Source organism: Solanum verrucosum, unplaced genomic scaffold, assembly GCF_900185275.1.
Source record: "Solanum verrucosum unplaced genomic scaffold, falcon-dt-bn FXZP01000080.1, whole genome shotgun sequence".
Lineage (NCBI taxonomy): Eukaryota > Viridiplantae > Streptophyta > Magnoliopsida > Solanales > Solanaceae > Solanum > Solanum verrucosum.
In genome coordinates this window covers 418,348-438,129 of record NW_026020097.1, presented here as the reverse complement: position 1 = coordinate 438,129, position 19,782 = coordinate 418,348, and the positions used below count along the sequence as shown (strand labels likewise).

The 19,782-nt window shown below is 31.3% G+C and overlaps 2 protein-coding genes across 2 annotated transcripts in view; both read right to left on the bottom strand.

Annotated features, from left to right (window-relative positions):
• Positions 1 to 19,782, bottom strand: part of LOC125824818 (methionine aminopeptidase 1A) — a 60,467-nt gene that overhangs the window by 10,877 nt on the left and 29,808 nt on the right. The gene's annotated exons all lie outside the window — the stretch shown is intronic.
• LOC125824844 (probable pectinesterase/pectinesterase inhibitor 36) lies at positions 1,154 to 3,830 on the bottom strand. The gene is made up of 3 exons (XM_049504198.1): positions 3,365 to 3,830; positions 2,022 to 2,351; positions 1,154 to 1,871 (listed from the first exon to the last, which is right to left on the bottom strand). The coding sequence occupies exons 1-3, from the start codon at positions 3,828 to 3,830 to the stop codon at positions 1,180 to 1,182; spliced, it is 1,488 nt and encodes a 495-aa protein (XP_049360155.1). The 3' UTR covers positions 1,154 to 1,179.

Below are 19,782 nucleotides of genomic sequence, written 5' to 3'. Positions count from 1 at the left end.
ATAATTTACCCTTATCATTAATTATAGTTATTTTCCTATAGTAACATTTTTCAAGACATTGTATTTATTATATTCAAAGGGTGATATAGTAAATTACCCTTCTATTTATAGTTTCTTAAAAAGTGTGTAAAGTAAATAATGGACAACTATTATTAGACAGAATGAGTATTTACCAACCTAATCAGATATCAAGTTAAATTTATCTTAAATGTAGTAGTACTTGATTTAGAGGGGCTACAAGTCATTCTATTTGCTTTTTAAAAATGCAATAATCGTAAAATATATAAATTTGTTAAAATTAAATAATTTTTTAACTTGTAAAAATATACAAATCACGTAGAACAACTAAAAATATTATACGAAACGGTTTGGAAATATATAGGATATGATACTTGTAGTTGTACCACTCAGAGGATACAATCTTCTTTTGCCTAATTTTGAGAGTATGTAGATTACTTATCATTTGATAAGGTGTATTAGAATAACATTGAATAAGGTGTACTAATATTTATATTAGTAATGTTTACATTAGTTATGCTGATATTATTTGTTATGCAATATTTAAGTTGTTGAATTAAAAAATAGTACATAATTTCAAACATATATATATACTTTGTGTATTATTCAAAATGTTGAATGGCTCAAGTTATAGGGATGATGACTCATTCAAAATATTGAATGGCTTGGCTTTGTGTATTATTCAAAATGTTCAAAGAAAACTATTTCCACATAAAGAACAAAAAAGTTGTATATACTTGGCTATTAGTTGGTGTATTACTAGTACAGTTTAGTACACTTTTTCAATTTAGGTATACATTAGTTATATACTCTATTTGGTATTAAGGTATGTATATAACTAATACATGGAAACTCACAGTATTAGTAATGCATAGAATTTTAATGTGCATGCATTAGCATGGTCAAAAACATAATTGTCCATCAAAATCTTTTTCACGTCCTTTTATCCATATTTGTGGAGGATATTTTAAAACCAAACATTATTTCAAGAAATTATGCCATACTTCTTATTTTTATTAGTACACCTATTCGTACCTACTCTACTATTTTTATACACCCTACCAGACCACCATAATTTCTACAAATACAACTTCAGTAGTAACATGCACATTTCCCAATTTAATACCCTCCACATTGTTGAGTGTCTTGACAAATAACATATCATATGCCAGCCCAATATGGTACTCCACTTGCTGGGATCCAAGATTCACCTTGTATGAAATTTGTTACTGCAAATTGGCTTGCTTCATTGGCATCACGTAACACATGAAAACCAGGCCAATTTACTCTGTTTCCAGTATTAGCTCCACTCCCTGTATTCATATACTCTGCATAATATAATGTCGAAAGTGCAAAATCACCACTCCATTCTTTCCACCCTTTTGGATCTATCAATCCATCCAAATCCGTCTTAATAAACACTGTCCTTGAATACTTTTTCCACGGTCTGCCTAGGTAATTCTTGAAACTATCTTTAACAGCAGTGAACTCCGAAGATGAAGAAACTCGCGAATTTAGTATAACAATCCCTGTATTCTCATTTGAGTCATCCCTCCCTTGTGCTGTTATCATGTTGGATTGGTAATCCATTGGTTTCTTAACAAAAATGTCACAATTTTGAAAAACGGCAGATGCATCACCAAATATGAAGTCGATGGTACCATATACGTGACAATCGCGATAAAATTGTCTTAGAGAGTGTACTAAGAGCGTGTCTTGGTAACCTTTAAAGCTGCAACGATAGAAAATCGAGAGATCTGAGCCTACTCTTAGTGCCACTGCTTGATGCTTGTTTGGTCCTGCTGTGTTCTCAAATGTCATGTCTCTGGCCCAAAATCCATCAGCAGATACGCCTATAATAAAAATGACATTATGTATGACTAAAGTTGTGGTTCATGAGAAAGTTACTCGTTGTGCTAGTGAGAAACAACAAATACAAACTGGCTCGAACATCATTGTTATATAAACAGAATAAATTAAATTCTAGTATATGTGGGACTTACCAAATGTAGCTGAGCCCAAGGTGGTAGCTCCATCTGGGACATTTTTATAACCAGTAACGATAGTTTTGTCAATGCCATCACCAACAAACATCAAGTTATTAAGTCTCCTTCCAATTTCAACATTTTCGCGGTATGTACCAGATTTGACATACACAACTGTTCTTTCTGGTCGTGTCATACTAGAGAGCGCAGCCACAGCGTCGTTGATGGTCTTGTAATTGCCAGAACCATCAAGTGCAACTACTATATCAGGTTTGGATGTTGCTGCATTCCATGATGCCAAAAGCCCCTTGCCTTCTTCATTGGAGCTCATTGGTATTAATTGTGCCCCTGTCACCAAATATACATTCATAATAGCTAGTACTACTATTTAACTTTTGTAAACCACATCATTTTCCAATGAAGCATGTATACCGGACCACCCCTTTGCCTAAGGCAACTCCATCATGATTAGGCTAAAATTGAAATAAATTTTTTGTCCCAATTTATAAACAAAACACATGTTTTATATTATATCCATAGATTTCATTATTATTTTTTTCCCAATGAACCAAACATCATCCCAAAAATATATAAATAAAATAAACTTGTCACTATTAATTCTCATATTATAATTCCGTAAAATCTCGAGATAGCTAGTCCCGAAACGATTCCTGGTTGTATTTCATTTCTCAAAGTCGTATGTAACTTTCCTTATTTTCCAATTTAATTACTACTCTTACGTTTTCGAACAATTATATGTATGTAATTATGATTTAGACAACCAAATAGTATGAAAATTTACTGTATCGATTTATAAAAGTTATAATAATATAAAGCAAATGTAGACCCACCCAAAAGGACCATTAAAAGGGAAAAGAAAAACCACTAGTGCAATTTTTAATTTTCCATACATATACACTTAAATTATTCAAAACGAAAATTGCAAATAAAATCAATAGTAACTTATAAAATAAGGTAAATATCTTTTCACATCAGCTTAAATCATACTTTATTAGTCCCAAAAAAATTGTCACGTTTTCACCTATCAAGAATCAAACTATATAAAGTTTGATCAATATTTTAAGATATAATTTTCTACCAATAGAATATGAGAAAAATTGCAACTTATAGTTTTCGAATATTTAAAATTTTAATTTTAAAATATTAAGTTTACTTTAAAAATTAATTAAATAGTCTCTCGAAAGGCAAAACATGACAAATATTTTAGAATGAAGGGAGTACGACCACAATAAACATTACGTCATACTATTAATTAATGTATATAGGTTAAAATTCTATCATCCATTGTTTCGAGCTAATTTTGTCACCGATAAGAGTTGCAGTAAAATGGTATGACTCACCCGTTCTTGAGAGAGTCGTTAGTTGTCGATAATGAAACAATGCATCCTTAAGCAACAAAGTCAAGTTTTGAGCTTCTTCATTTCTACTTATAAAAGTAGCTAAGCCTTTCTCTTTTAAGCCATCTAAACAACTCCTATGACTTGCTAATGCTGCACTTAACCACGTAAGAGCATCATCGTGGCTGTAATTATACTTGTGATGATCACCACCAAACACAACTATCCTTGCTAGTCTTGGCTCAGTCTCTTCATAAAGCTTCACACATTCATTATAGCTTTGGTCCTCTGCCTCTTTATTAAGTAATTGTCCTTTTAGAGTACCCTTAGCCCATTTCATGGCACTTAACACCCTCACCACCTTATTATTAATTATAAGATCTTGGTTGCTAGTGACATTGTTAACATTATTAGAAATAACAACAATGGCTAAAAGAAGAAGAAGAAAGGTGGTGAGAGTAGTGGACATTATATTCTTTTGGGAATTAATTATTTCTTGAAGACATTAATTAATTGTTGAAAGGACTAGCTAGCTAGACATGTTTATATAATTAAATTGTAGACGGTTACTCATAGATAAAGGGGATGGAGTCCAAGACATGTGTCCATGATTTTGCTAGTTGCTGAGTAAAGCTTGAAATTTGTTTGTTTGTATGGAAACGGTGCACATTAATTAAATCTTCGAATACATGACATACAACACTACTATATATGTTTTGTCACGACGTTCTTAATTTCCTACCACTTTTTTAACAGATTATGATTAAAGACTCATTAATTATATATGAAACCTAGCTATTTTGAGTCAGATTTTGTCTTATAACAAAGGGCAGGAAATTAGTTAAGCCATGCATGCATATATCCATGATAAGCTTCAACACATTTTTATTAGAATTTTTTTTTGTCATAAATAGCTGTCGATCAAAGCCAACAAATGTACATTGTTTATATATTGATATATGATGTATATAATGTAATCATCAAAGGGTTTGGTGTAATCGATGAAATTGAGGTTTCGAGTTTAAATTTTGGATATGAATTTTATTTTTTTTGGGTTAAAAGTTGTTATCCTTGAAAATATCCTATCTGGCGTGAATTTGAATTAGTTGGACTTCAATACAGGTACATATATACATGTACAAATGTACATTGTTTATATATTGATATATGATGTAAAAGTTGTTTTTTTTTTTGTGTTTTTGAACATTAAAGATAAGATCGTGTGGGGGTATATATGTATATGTATTGAATAGAGGAAAACCGAGGCATCATCATATATATACATTATACGTCATACTTGTACAGTTGTACCTATCCATCCTTAGATTTTAGCTAATTAGGATTTAAGTTGCATACGCTAATAGTTGAAATTTTCCTATTTTATGCATGTTTGATCGATTAATTATTACATAATACTATTATTTACTCCATCCACATTGTTGTTTGTCCTAGTTTGATTTAGTCAGAAATTTTATAAGGAAATGTTGATTTTAAAATTGTGATTTAGTACATGTTATTATTATACATGTATGACTTTAAAGTTTCTTATTAAGAAAAAAATATAAAAATGCACTATTCTTTCCAAAAGAACTACCTAATTATAAGAAAATATTGCCAAACAAGATGGAGCAGGCGGAGTATTTTGTTTCAACATTTGATTCGCGCTTATTACAAATGGTCTTAAACATAATTACTCTTTTCATACCAAAATACTTGTTATATTTTATTTTCCAGAGTTAAATTATTTGAACTTTGATCAATATTTTAAGACATATTTATTTATTATATTAATATTAGCATTAGAAGGATTGCAACTTGTAATACTTGGTTTTTAGTATCTATGTTTAATTCAAAAATATTAAATCAAATTTACTCGTATTAATTAGGTTTAAAAATGATCAAATTAATATATATGACAACTATTATGAGACGGCCGTGGAGGGGGTAAACTTTTTTAAGTGTAATTTAATAGTTTAAATATATTTTAAGTTATTGGTGTATTATAACATTAGAGGATACATATATTGTTACTTTGAGAAATAAATTTTTCTACATTATCACTACCTCCAAAGTTCTATAAATTCCTAAAGAGGATGGCATTACTTAGAAGTCGAGGTAAGCACGCAAGAGACAGCTAGCTAGCTACTTCACGAGGTTTTGAATTGCTGATTAGATCAACATTCTACAAAATACACGTATTCAGAGTACTCGTTATTCATTTTTACTTGTTTATAATATTAAAAATATATTTTAATTTTATTTGTAACTTTTATCATATCAAAAGAAATGCATTTTTTCTATGTTTTACCTTTTTCTTAAATTAATTTCAAGATCTAAAATTAAATATCATTTAATATGAATATTTATGATATTCATATCAATTATTATTTATCAAGAGACCTGCAAAGTTTAATCTTGACAAATAAAAGTGAACGAAGAACGTATTTAAGATATTTATGTATTGTTAAAAAAAAAGTAGTCATAATATGAAACAATTCAAAAAAGAATGTATTTAGATGGATTAAACTTGAACAACGGAGTAGTTGTCTATTTTTGTAACTTCGACCATTCATGTTACTTGTGCCGTTGTGCGCAAGAGACTTATTATTAGCAGCGGAATTGAACTAGCATTGGCCCAAGACCCAAGAATACTGGGCTTCAAAAGCCTAAGCCCAAGCCCAAGTATAGATTCTTGTGTTATTAAAGATAAAATTTTGTGATTTTTTATTTATAGGGAAAATTACATGGTTAAGCAAACATATATTAGTTAATTAGTTATCATGACTATAATTTTAGTTAATTACTACTCGCGATCAATATTCAGTGATAATTATGTGGGCAAGGATTTCAAGTTTGTATAATATAATTTGTATAACATTTGTATAATGTAACTTTGTATAATATAATTCATATAGCTATTTAAAGTTCAGATGTTTGTGTTTGTATAAATTTGTTATTTCGAATTTATACAAAAATCATTCAATTATACAAATGTACACGTGAATTATAGAAACCTGCAAACTATACAAATGAGGTAGCTTAAACTGCAGCTACAATCCGTAAATATGCAAACTATAGCTATGGAACATATTGAGGTTATTTGCGAAAATTCTCTTTTTTTATATTAGAAACATAGCTAAGTAATTTTGATGAAGAATACGCACAGTTATATAACTAGAAATATAGAATTTTACACCTAAGATGGATTCAAAGTACACTTTTAACTTTTAATACGTTATTTTTTATTGATGACAAAAGACGATAACTAACTAATGTGATCTCAGTAAATAGAGTAATGGAAGCACTAGCGCACTTTAGTGCAGTCACTGGTCTGGAGGCTAATTTGGAGAAATCAACTGTGTATTTAGCTGGAGTTGATGAGGATACAAAAAGCAGAATCATTGCAAGAACTGGATTTTCAGACGGTGCTTTTCCCATGAAGTATCTAGGTCTTCCCTTATCCCCAAAGAAATGGAGGAAGATAGAATGCCATACTTTGATAGATAAGATCACTCAAAGAATAAAAGTGACATACTCCAAGCAACTTTCCTATGCTGGTAGACTACAGGTGATTAATGTTGTGCTTTTCTCAATTCACAGTTTTTGGGGGGCAGTGTTTATTCTTCCCCAGAGCATTCTAAAGGAAGTTGATCAGATTTGTCGAGCTTACTTATGGGGTAGTAGTACATAGAAGAAGAAAGTAGCATTGGTTGCATGGGATAAAGTGTGTTGGCCCAAGAGACTAGGAGGACTGAATATTAAGGGCTGCATTAATTGGAACAAAGCATCAGTGGGTCATTTACTGTGGCAAATAATTGTGAACAAAGAGGCACTTTGGGTTAAATGGGTCCATGGTATATATATGAAGACTGATTCTATATGGAATCACAAACCTCCCATTGATAGTAGTTGGTATTGGAGGAAAATTAATGCACTTAAAGAGGAAATGCAGAGTTGGTACAATCAAGGAAGATATATGTTAACTCTTAATGGCAACTATTCTATTTCTAAGAGTTATTTAGCAATTATAGGATGTAAACCTACATGGAAGTTGGCTGCACTAGTGTGGACGTCAATGGCACTTCCTAAACACAGATTCTTAATGTGGTTGGTTGTCCAGGGAAGACTACTTACACAGGAGAGAAAGTTGAGGTTACAGATTCAGGTTGATGATACTGCATGTTGTTTATGTGCTGAGAAAGTAATGGAGACCAATGATCACCTATTTGAGAAATGCAAATGGATATCAACTGTGTGGCAAGCAATGAATCATTGGACTGAAGTGTCTATGCATAATATTGGTATAATGAAAGTTCTGGAATGTATAGATGGGAAACACTGGAAGCTATTTCAAAAAGAGATCATGGCAGCGATATGTGGAGCTATCATTTATCACACTTGGCGTGCCAGAAATTGGAGGCGATACAAAGGCAAATGTGTACAGACGGATGAGGCAATTGCACAGATAAAGAAGGAAATCAGAGAAAGGTTACAGTTACTTAGTAGTTCCAAGAAAGCAATAAAATGTAGGAATTTTATTCAGCATTTAATGTGTTTTTAGTTTTCTTATGATTTGGTAGGAGGCCTGTTCTTTGTTATCAGAGAAAGGTGCTCTTCATTTGTATTCGTACTTTTTGTTGGTTATGGTAATATATTTACAGTTGTTACCAAAAAAAAACTAGTTAGATTAGATTTGAGCATATTTTTTTTAGTTAAATTATTTGTATTCTAATTTTATCATCTTGAATGTTTTTTAAAAAAAAATTATTTTATTGTTTTCTAAAAAAAATTAAAGAGGTTAACATTAAAAAAACAAAAACAGAACACGACATCAATTACAAAAAGACATATATTAAGAGTGCAAAACATAATAAGCCATTCAAAACATTTTACACTAAGCAAATCAATGTATATGCATATTTATGGTGTTCGAAGGGGTGGTATGGTATTGGGTCAAGGTTTATCGAAAATAGTTTATGATGATAGAAGAGATAGAGCAGTAATTTATTTTATTTTTAAAAAAAACATATTCAATTACTTTTATTTTTGTTTTTGAAGAAACACAATAAAAAGCAAGTTTATGCTTTAATCATTACACAATTAAGGGACAAACTAACAACTTTAACTATAAAAATTATCATTTAGATAGAAGAACTCTAATTAGTTAGCAGAGAGGGGCCAGAAGAAGATCAGACAGGCGTCAAAGAATTAATTATAATCGAAGAATACTTGCACTTTGTTTGGACGGTTGTTTTTATTGTTTCATAATGTATCGTATTATATTATATATATTGTGTTGTATTGTATCATACTATATTATTTTAATGAATACAATATTTGATTAGATTGTATCATTCTCTATCGTTACATATATTAATGTCATACATCTATAATTTGAATGATAAATCTATAAAAAAAAAAAGAGTAGAATCTGAGATAATGCTACATATAGGGTAAAGGATAAAATAAAACTATTAACGAATAAATAAAAACAAAACAAAACAAAAAGAAAATACTAAGGTGATAACATTATCACACCAGATTGATCGTCATACAAAATGAGAAATTTTGTTATTACCAAGCAATGAATTCAAACAATATCATACAATAAATTTAAATAATAATCAAAACAAACAATATATTTAAACTAACAATACAATATAATGGATTAACAAATACTTGCCTAGTATATGTATATAAATGCAACACGTGTCGCTTACTTATTATCACGTACCCAAATATGATTTAATTAATTTAGCAGATAACATAGATAAGGATAACAGATTAATCATTGATATAATAATTAAACACTACTACACTAGCTAGCTAGGTGCTAATAACTCATTACCTAGATTTGTTTAATTTTCCCCATTGTAATTCAACCCCTAATTTCCCACCACAGGCAAAAGTCTCCAAGAAGACTTAATTAATATTTTTAAAAAAATCCAATTTACAAGGGATTATTGTTTAATATGTCCCGTAAGTACATGATTAGTACAGATATGAAGATTTTCATCATAATTAGATGACTTCAGTCCTTATCCTTGTCCTAATTAGACAAGTTTGCTACTTAATTACGTTGTTTATTGCAAAGTCGTCTCTTTCTTTAATTTGACATTTCTTCTACCATTTTGTATGACCAAAATTCCAATCTAACACCTAATATATAATTCCATCGAACGAAAACTAGTTACAAAATTATTTATCGTATTTCTCTTTTATATGCTTCTTAATAAAGTATTAATTAGGAGATAGTTTTAATATTTTATTTTTATTTATGTCTTAAAATATGTTTTTTGTTTATTAAGTATTTTATCTTGTTAAAGAATTTATAGTATTAAAAAACATTTACTACTAGATAAAATAGAGAAAAAATATTTCTTTTTTTCTAAAGCTTTTAAAAAGATAAATAATTTGAGGAATAGGGAGTACTTGTTTCCACAAATTTCCTTAGTTTCCATTAAAGTAAAAAAAATTGACCCCCCAAAAAGAAAAAGAAAAAGTGATAATTGTTCTATCTGTGGGTGTCTTGTTTGAAATTTTATTAAAGCAAATATTTATGCTTGAAAATTATTTAGAATTGTGTCATTCACAAAACTAAGAGCAGTTAACATGTTGCCATCAGTACCAATCACTTGGTTAGGCTCATGATTTCTTGAATGAACTATTACTGCAGTTACTGACACTGTAACAAATTAAAAAAATTGTGGCAATTACATAAATTGTTGCTATATTATAATTAACGTCACTAATAAATATGAGTATTTATAATTGTAAACTTTGTGAATTGAAGCTTAATTAGAGGATCAGATAACTAACCTCAAGCTATGAACATACATGAAGAAGAAAGAACATTAGAGAGAGAGAATTTTAGGTGAAGATAATTTTCATATAACAATTTTGTTACATCTCAATAAGTTATATAGAGGTGTCCACTGCTAACATACACGAGAGCTACAATTAACTTCAGCCTATAGCTGATTGACAGCTCAGCATCTCTAACAACCTAGCGTAACTAACTATCTCTATTCTTTCCAATACTCCCCCTCAAGCTGGAGTTTGTGTACACATCTAACACTCCAAGCTTGTCCACTAGTAGATGATGTTGTGCAGCTCCCAGTCCCTTTTTGAGTAAGTCTGCAAGTTGTTCCTTTGTACTAATGTGTTCTGCATGAACTAATCCATCTTTGATTTTCTCCCTCACATAATGACAATCTATTTCAATATGCTTAGTCCTCTCATAGAAAATAGGATTAGCACTAATTTGAATTGCTGCTTTGTTATCACAATGCAACTTGATAGGTGTGTCAATGCAAATATTTAGTTCTTTTAACAACCATGTCAGCCACACAATTTCAAATACAATTGATGCCATACTCATGTACTCAGCTTCTGCAGAGCTTCTACTTACTGTGTGCTATTTTTTTTATTTCCAGGATATGAGTGAGTTTCCCAGCTTTAGTACACAATCAATTACAGACCTCCTTGTATTGGCGCATGCTACCCAGTCTAAATCACAAAAGGCTTGCAACTGTGTGTTAGGTATACTACTTAGAAGTATTCCTTGTACTGGACTTCCTTTAATATACCTCACCAACCTTAAAGCCGCCTCCCAGTGTGAAACCTTAGGCTTCTACATAAATTGAGAAAGTAACTGCACAACAAAATTTATATCAGGCCTTGTGGTTGTCAAATAGATCAATCTCCCAGTCAATCTTTGATACCTATTTTTCTCGAAACACTTGATCATCTGTTTTCCCAGTGTATTCATCATATTCAACTATTGTGAGTTTCACATTGGCCTCTAAGGGTGTAGCAACTGGCTTGGCACCACTCAGACCAGTTTCTGAGATGAGTTCCAAGGCATATTTTCTCTGTGTGAGCAGTATCCCTGACTTGGATCTCAACACTTCAAAATGCCAAGAAAAAACTTGAGATCTCTAAGATCTTTCATGTTGAAACTGTTGTGTAGTACAATTTTGACTTCTTCAACCAATTTACTATTGTTACCTGTAATAGTATATCATCTACATAAATTAGAACTATTGTTATCTCAGTCCCTTTCTTCTTTGTGAATAGTGAGTGGTCATAAGCACTTTGTGTGAATCTTGTTTCTATTAGAGCCTCAGTTAGTTTGAGGTTCCATTGCCTAGAAGCTTGTTTGAGTCCATACAAGGACTTGAGAAGCTTGCAAACTTTATTCTACCCCTGCCTCTGGAATCCCTGAGGCAACTGCATGTAAACTTCTTTAGTCAAATCTCCTTGCAAAAAGGCATTGTGAACATCCATCTGGAATAAAGGCCAATTATGAGAAGCAACAACACCTATGACAATCCTCACAGTAACCATCTTGGCCACCGGTGAAAAAGCCTCATGATAGTCCAAACTTTCTTCCTGTACTGCAGTCGCATAAACTTGATTCACACTAGGTGTTTATGCCTTGAAGGGAATGGCTATATGTTTCATTTAATCTCATTAAGAACATCAACAATTTATGTTGATATAGGTGATCAATGTAGACCTTAGGTTCAATACGATGACATGAAGGAAGATGAATTAATACATCAAACTCATCCCACAAGTCTCTCATTTTGGAATAGTACTCAGTGACATAGTCATTACCTTGTTTTAGGCTAGCTACCTCTGTCTAAATCTGGTAAACTCTGGTGAGATTTGATTTGTCAAATCTCTCTTTGAAATCCTCCCACACTCGTTTTACATTCGACGCATACACAATTGTGGTCAACAAATTAGGCGACATTGTGCTACTTATCCACGACAAAACTATAGCGTTGCATCTCTTCCATTGGCCAGCTAATTCTCCCGTGTAGGTACTCTTCAGGCAGGATCATCTACGAAACCTAACTTGTTCTTCACCAGTAGTGCCAGTTTCATTGAGCGACTCCAGAGTCTATAATTTTCGGGACCTGCAAGTTTGATCGCAATTAAGGCAACTCCAGGTGTATCTGAAGAATGCAAATACAAGGGATGATTGTGCCCAAGGGTAGCTACTGTCAATTCAGCCATTGATGAACCTTAAGACGAGGAAGGAGATAGTTTCTTTGCGGAAAACTATCTACTACAGAGATCGCGCTGCTCTGATACCATGTAAACTATGTGAATTGAAGCTTAGAGGATCAAATAATTGACTTCAAGCTATGAACATACATGAAGAAGAAAGAACATTAGAGAGAGAGAGAGAGAATTTTAGGTGAAGATAATTTTCATATATCAATTATGTTACATCTCAATTAGTTATATAGAGGTGTCCACTACTAACACACATGAGAGCTACAATTAACTTCAGCATATAGCTGATTGACAGCTCAACATCTCTAACAACCTAGCGTAACTAACTATCTCTATTCTTTTCAATAATAATCAACATTTTATATGAATATTGCAAAAGACTTTAACGACTCTTGATATAATAGCATTAACTCAATTGCCACTAAAAGAAAGTTTTATTATCACTGAATATCTTCTGTTATAGTTGGGATACTTTAGATTTAGAAGCAATATATCTAACTCGAATTCGACTAAACAATCCAACATATAGTGATTTTATTTGTATTCCTTTTAAGCCACCAATGATGTATATCCAGTTCGATATGATATAATAACTTTTACTCATATTTTTTCTGTTAAAAAGAAATTTTAAGTTATATACTTTCACAGTTTTTTTTTTCTTCTAATTTGTATTTCCTTTTATTTTAGTTTTTCTGGGCCTTGAATTGGGGTGGAGTTAAAATAAAAAGAAAAAAGAAACCTTTAACTGTGGGTTAATTATATTCCTCTGTTATGTCAATTATTATTGTGTCATTATGATTCGTGTTTGTTACAAAATAAAATTATGACAATTCATCATTGTAAAATAAGAAAATAGAGAGTTGAAAAAAAAGACTTAAAATAAATACATAATTATTCGTCAAAAGTACATCAAAAGAAAATATTATGCCGGTCTGTTGCTTCTTAAATTTCTACTATATAGAAACATGAAGTGTAGGACGACCACATCATAATATTATTGTACATTGTGCGGCAAAAGTTGTACTTACAATTTTTAGGTTTAGTTATTTAAAGTAAAAAGTAAGGGTAGTTTCGTCTTTTCAATATGTTCTTTTGTTCTACCAGTTTCTCGATCATTCTTACTTCTTCTTCTCTCCTTAATTTCTCTGGAATTCCTCTTCTTTACTCTCTAAGACTCCAAAGACGAAACCTAAAGTCGAGCAGGTATGTGAATTTTTCACTCTTCTTTAGAATTTCAATAATAATAAACCTTACATTTCACTAAAGTTTAGAATTAGGTTTTTAACTCTCTGTTATATTCTTCTTGAAACCTTTCGTCTTCAAATCTTCAGATATGTTCTTCTTCAAATTTTGCAACAATTTTCTTCCATGAAAAATATGAAGGTTTATGTTGTCCTCACATATCTGCGATTTTTTCTTATAGTTGATGAATTGAATTAGCAATGGTTGTACATCTCTATGTTTTTTTCTTTTTATCAACAGTCTGCCTATTCATTAATAATAATAATAAAGTTCACTCGAATTGCTAATTCTCAAACACATAGTGTTAATCAATAAAGACTAGTATTTTCTTTGCTCTCCTCGTCTATGCAATCATGAATGCTAATCTCATTATAATTGACACTACTGTATATACTTTGTATAAATGTTGCCATTTCTGATGATGAATACTTCTACATGAGACAAAAATAATGTACTATTTACAAGAAATGAAACTTGCAATTAGTCTTTGCAAGTAAGGTTATGTATCTGATGAAAACTTGAACACAAGGTTCAACTCTTCTATTTTACATGCATATTCATGTGATGCCTTTGGAATCTTCTTTATCCAATCCACACATAAATGGACGATCAAGGATAAGTTATAATTTAACTCAAGTGCAAAAAATACATTTAACATTTCTCCATTTAATTTCAGAAAATTTGTGCTTTCATCTCTTTCTTCCAACAACGGATAAATGTAGACTCTTTCAGTAAGGCTAGACAACTCATTGAATCATTTTATGCATTGTACTGTATCTTGACAGTTTTCCTTAAATTTAGTTTGAGGTCTTTTCATGTCTACCTGTGTGCATCTTATATTTATTTTGGATGCACAATAAATAAACACATAGCTTCACCTATATTACTTGTAAGTTGTCGATATCACATAAACACTTTGTTTTAGTCTAGAATTCTATATTGGCCATCTCTTGGGTGATAGTCGCACTTCCAAATTATGAGAATCTTTTTGTTGAATGTTGTTAGCAGATGCTCTTATTTAAGGCTGGGCACGGGACCGGAACGAATCGAAACGGGACGGTTTGACCGGTACCGGGATGAACCGGATCGGAACTACCAGGATGAAGGCTCAGTTCTGTCCCGTCCCACTATATACCGGGATAGAATTGGAATGGACCGGAACAGAACGGAACGAGATGGGATAAACGGGACAGCACATATAGCTATTTCAAAAAATAATTGTTTTTTTTAGTTATTTTGAATTACGAAAATACGAATGTATTTTTTATTTTTCTAAGTTATATTAGTTTATAGTATTTAAGTTTTAAAATTTATAATAATTTTACTTAAGTTTATTTTAAAGATTTTTTTTAAATTTTTATGTATATAAGTTTGTAAGTTAAGTTTAATAAAGTTTTTTTTTTAGTTTTTGAGCTTATGTAGTTATGTTATGAGTTTTAAAGATTTGAATCTTTTGAAGTTTATAAGTTATTAAGTTATACTTATAACTTGTAAGTTAAATAACTTAAGTTTGTAATTTTAAAAAATTAAATAAACAAAAAGGAAATGCTAATAAAAGTAAATAATGACAAAAATATTACTTTTTTATTTTAATTAAAAATAATTTACCGGGACCGGAATCGGAATGAACCGGGATGAACCGGTACCGGTATGCCAGTACCAAATCATGATACCGTTCTATTTCGTGTACCGGTTCAATATATCCCATCCTGTCCCGAATACTATCGGACCGGAACGAATCGGAATGGTACCGAAACGGACCGGAATGGTACCGGTACAACCCGTTCCGGTGCCCAGCCTTACTTTTATTTAATGTCTAACTACCTCTTGTCTGCATAGTTGCATCTTAAAGGATGTTTCATAAATTTTGTTTGACAAAGTACGTTTGGATACTCACCTTGTACTGTCTCCATTCCCACCAGGCCCCGTTGTGAAGCCATTGTATCTTCAATATGCTAATTTATAGGAAGACTATGTCTTTTGAAGAGAGCTATGAGGATTTATGATCAAGTTACAAAAGTTGTTCCAACGAGTAAGAAATTGAGTATGTACAAGATCTAAATAGCTTGTGCAGCTGAGATATTTGGTGTTCCAAGAACTTGAGAAGAACCTAGGAGAGATTGATCATGTTCGTGCACTATACGAGCACTCATCTCAATTGGCAGACCCTAGATCTAACCCTGATTTATGGAACAAGTGGCATGAGTTTGAGGTGAAACATGTTAACAAAGATATCTTTCGCAAGATGCTCCATGTGAAGATGAGTGTATATGTAAGCTACATCTAGGTTAAAAAAATAGACATCCTATTTTTCAACTTTTTCTATGTCCCACACTTGTAGGATTGTTTGCTTTGAAAAAGTTATTGTAATATTATCCATTTACAAATACGTTTCTTAATTACATCAAATTCTTTTACTGCTTGTTTTTTTAATAAAAAAACTGCCAATTTATCATCAACTATAGTACAAGGGCCTATCCATTAAATTTTCTCTTGCAAAATGTATGTGCAATAAAGGAAACAAATGTATCTTTTTACTTCATTACTCTATAATATCCATGTTCGCAGTCTGCTCATTTGGATCTTTGAAGGTACTTCAAAACTCCTCTTCTAAAGATTTGGTTTGTGGAATAGCAAACATTGGCTACTGCGATAGAGGGTATATCTTCAGCTCATTTGTATTGATCAATCAAGATGCATTTGAAGATTCATAGAATCTATATTTTTTTCAGGTATTATATTTATATAGAAGACTTTTTGTTAGGTTTTTATTTGTCACGTCACAAATCAAGCCTTCCTAATGTTGTTTATAAATCAATGTGAAGATTGTTGTGCGAGATGAATTTAGATGAGAGTGTAACTTACGACCATGGTCCCAATAACCTCCGAGTTGTTTGTCTCAAGCTTCATGATTTTCAAAATCATTTTCATATTACTGATTACAGTTTATAGTGCAACAATTTGGAAGGAGCTATCACAAGTGTTGGGCCCATGGTCATCTTTTATCTCAATTTTGTCCTAATCACCTTCGGGTTCTCTTCATATTTTCTAATTTCATAGCTTAAATTTGTGTCACTTTTCTCATCACCCAACTTATACATTTTGCTGTCTTTTGAATTTAAATGTCTAGGATGTCTATTAATTTTTCTGTAAGAATTCCACAGAAATTGAAGAAGTCACTATTGTCCAGATAGCTAAACTACAATAGTATTTCTGTTTACACTTGACTTTCTTTATGAAACTATCATCGTTGTATATTTTTTTTGGCTTCTAATCCATCTCACATGGTTACCTCTCTCATATATCAATCAATATTTACTAAGAAGTACCTTCTTTTGTAAAAAAATAAATAAATTCTTTTGAATGTATCTATGGTAGGTTCTTTTATTTTTTATTTTTTTGAAAATGGTAATGGTGTATTCTTCAGCATTAAGGAGATGTTGGTGACCTGCAAACAGAGGGGAACAAAAGAAGAGGAAAAAAAAAAGAGAAAAAAGAATACTTACAAGGGTCCTAGTAATTCTACAAACTATTCTGTATCCTCTAAACCTTTCTCTTTACACCAAAAATAAAAGGATGCAATACAATCCCACCTAACCTTCTGAATGGAATTGGACCTATCTTCAAAATTTCTACTATTTCTTTCTTTCCATACTGTCCACCAAATGCAATGTGGAATTATCCTCCACCATGCCTTTTGACTCTTGCTCCCCCTCTTCTTATCGAACAACTCAACAAATCTGCGGTATGCTAGACGATGTTGTTGGTTCCGTTTTGTTTAGCGATTGTTGCAATATGTATTGACCACATATTGAACTTATTGTAATTTACTTATCAAAGTATCGTATTTATGGTAACATGTAAAGGAGCTTTCTGAAAGTAAAATGCATATAGTTGACCGGGTAAATTTATGTGATGACATTGACATCCTAATGTATAGAGTGTATTATATACACATTTCTTTTGCGCTGATTTTACATTTTCATGAGTGAATGTTTTACTGGTTTGCAGACCCAAATGATGCCGTGTGTTTTTCTCAAATACCAAGCTTGGGAGGGAATTTGACAATGAAAGAAATCGAGAATGATATTTATACTGCTTTATTGTAACTTGGATGTTTTATTAGAATATACATGAAACTTCGTTTTGCTATTTTATTATTATGATTTAAGTTCATGCTGATTTAAAAATATGTCTCTATCTCTTGCTTTAGCGTACATTGATGTGCTATGTTATCTTGCATGCATGTATGTTTTCTCTAATTTAATCAAGAGAACACAAATGATTAAAAAAAATTTGTGAGGTTGCAAACAAGATCAATCTAAAGTGTACTGCATTCCAAGTTGTTGGGTCCGTGCTAAGCAAACAAGATCAATCTAAGGTGTACTGCCTTTCAATCACACTGCGCGCAGTTCAACTTTAGAATCCAAAATATGGTCAGTTTTGATGAACAACTTAATCTTACTATCAAGTCAAATGCCTAATGGTAACAAATACTCTATAAGTGTCTTGTAGTATTTAATTACGAGAGAATTTGTATTATTTTGTGTTCTAGCAAAGTATTTAGTCCCTTCTCTTCCAAAGTAGGTCCTTTCATGAGTTTATAAAAGTGCTATGTTTATACAAAAACAAGCCGTGAAAACCCAATTGGAAAATGGAACCCCAAAAAGGTTAGTCGGCTTTCCTCAAATCCCCAGATGAAGCGCCTTCACTACATCCACTCCCAATAGACCAGCTAAAATCATCATTGCACCCAAGTTCGGAGTGAATTCACTTAGCTCTCATTGACATTATAGCACTGTGTTATAGTCCTTGAGGTGAGGTAGTGCTACACCCTATCCTCTTCAAACCACATTTATGAAATTATATATATATATATATATATATATATATATATATATTAGATATGTTATTGATGTTGCGTATATTACTCAAAATTAGTGAAACATGATTGGGGTGAATATTTAACCTATAAATATTGTTTTCATGTGCTAAGGTACCAATCAACCTCATATAATCCATCAGTTTGTACAAAGAATTATCAAGTTAATATTTTCAACTTGGTTGTAGATATACACCTTAAAACACTTGCAGGGGCGACTCTAATAAATCGGTGGCCTAAAGTCAAATTTGAATGGAGGCCTTAAATTCGAATATATTTTTTTATGAAGTTTATTATAGCTAATTATTTAATCTTTCTTGAGACATAGTACTCATAATTTATCAAACTTCTATTACTTCTTTGCTCTTTTATGAAAAGTCTATATTTTTTACAAATAGTACTCAATATTTTAAAAAAATAAATATGTATAACATATTTTATTTTTTTTAAATGAGGCCCCTCAAATTTTGGGGCCTAAGGCGGTTGCTTTTTTTTCAAAGGGGAAGAGCCGCCACTGAACACTTGTGCCAAATAGAAAAGATGTCTTAAAATTCAACATGTTGGCCCGTGTTAGCACAGGCAATACTTATCTAGTATTAAATAAGGCTGCCTATCAAATAATTATCAATATTTATAAAATGAGTTGTACTAGGTAGTAGAAAAGTATACATTATGCACATTAAATTAATCTGAATTTTGAAGGGAAAAAAGAAGGCAGACTTTTAGCTCCCACCTACCAAAACTAATTAATTAGTGGATATATAACATATAGTCATATCTCATACTATTCCATTAGATCAATCCCTGAATTAGCTAGTCAACTGTCAACCATAATAATAATTACACTAATAATTAATTAATAAATTATTATAAGCAACTAATTTCTCTTCATTTGCAACTGATTGGTTGTGTTGTATTATTTTATCGCATATATATTACAAAGAAATATCTGTTAATGATTCTAATATTTATACGATCAGGGTGTGGAATTTATTCCCTTTTACTACTTTTTTTTTTATAAGGGAATCTTGATGAGCTTGTTTCTTAGTTAATATTTTTTTTCTCTTTCCTTGTTGCCAGTAAATAATATTCTTCTTGTCTTACAGCGGTATTCTTTAATTTCTTGATAATAAGGCAACAAAACACCATATAGAATCACCCCATCATTTCTCTCTTAAAAAAATCATAAATATTTCTTTTTAAAATTTTTTTCCTAATTTACTCATTTCTTAATGTGCACTCTATTCAAAAATTAACTAAGAGTGAA

What these genes read in the sequence shown, in the direction of transcription:
- LOC125824844 (XM_049504198.1), bottom strand. Translation starts at nt 3,830, where the DNA reads ATGTCCACTACTCTCACCACCTTTCTTCTTCTTCTTTTAGCCATTGTT. An exon ending in AACGACTCTCTCAAGAACGG is followed by an intron (nt 2,352 to 3,364) that starts GTGAGTCATACC and finishes ATTTGGTGACAG; the next exon opens with GGGCACAATTAATACCAATG. An exon ending in CTTGGGCTCAGCTACATTTG is followed by an intron (nt 1,872 to 2,021) that starts GTAAGTCCCACA and finishes TTTTTATTATAG; the next exon opens with GCGTATCTGCTGATGGATTT.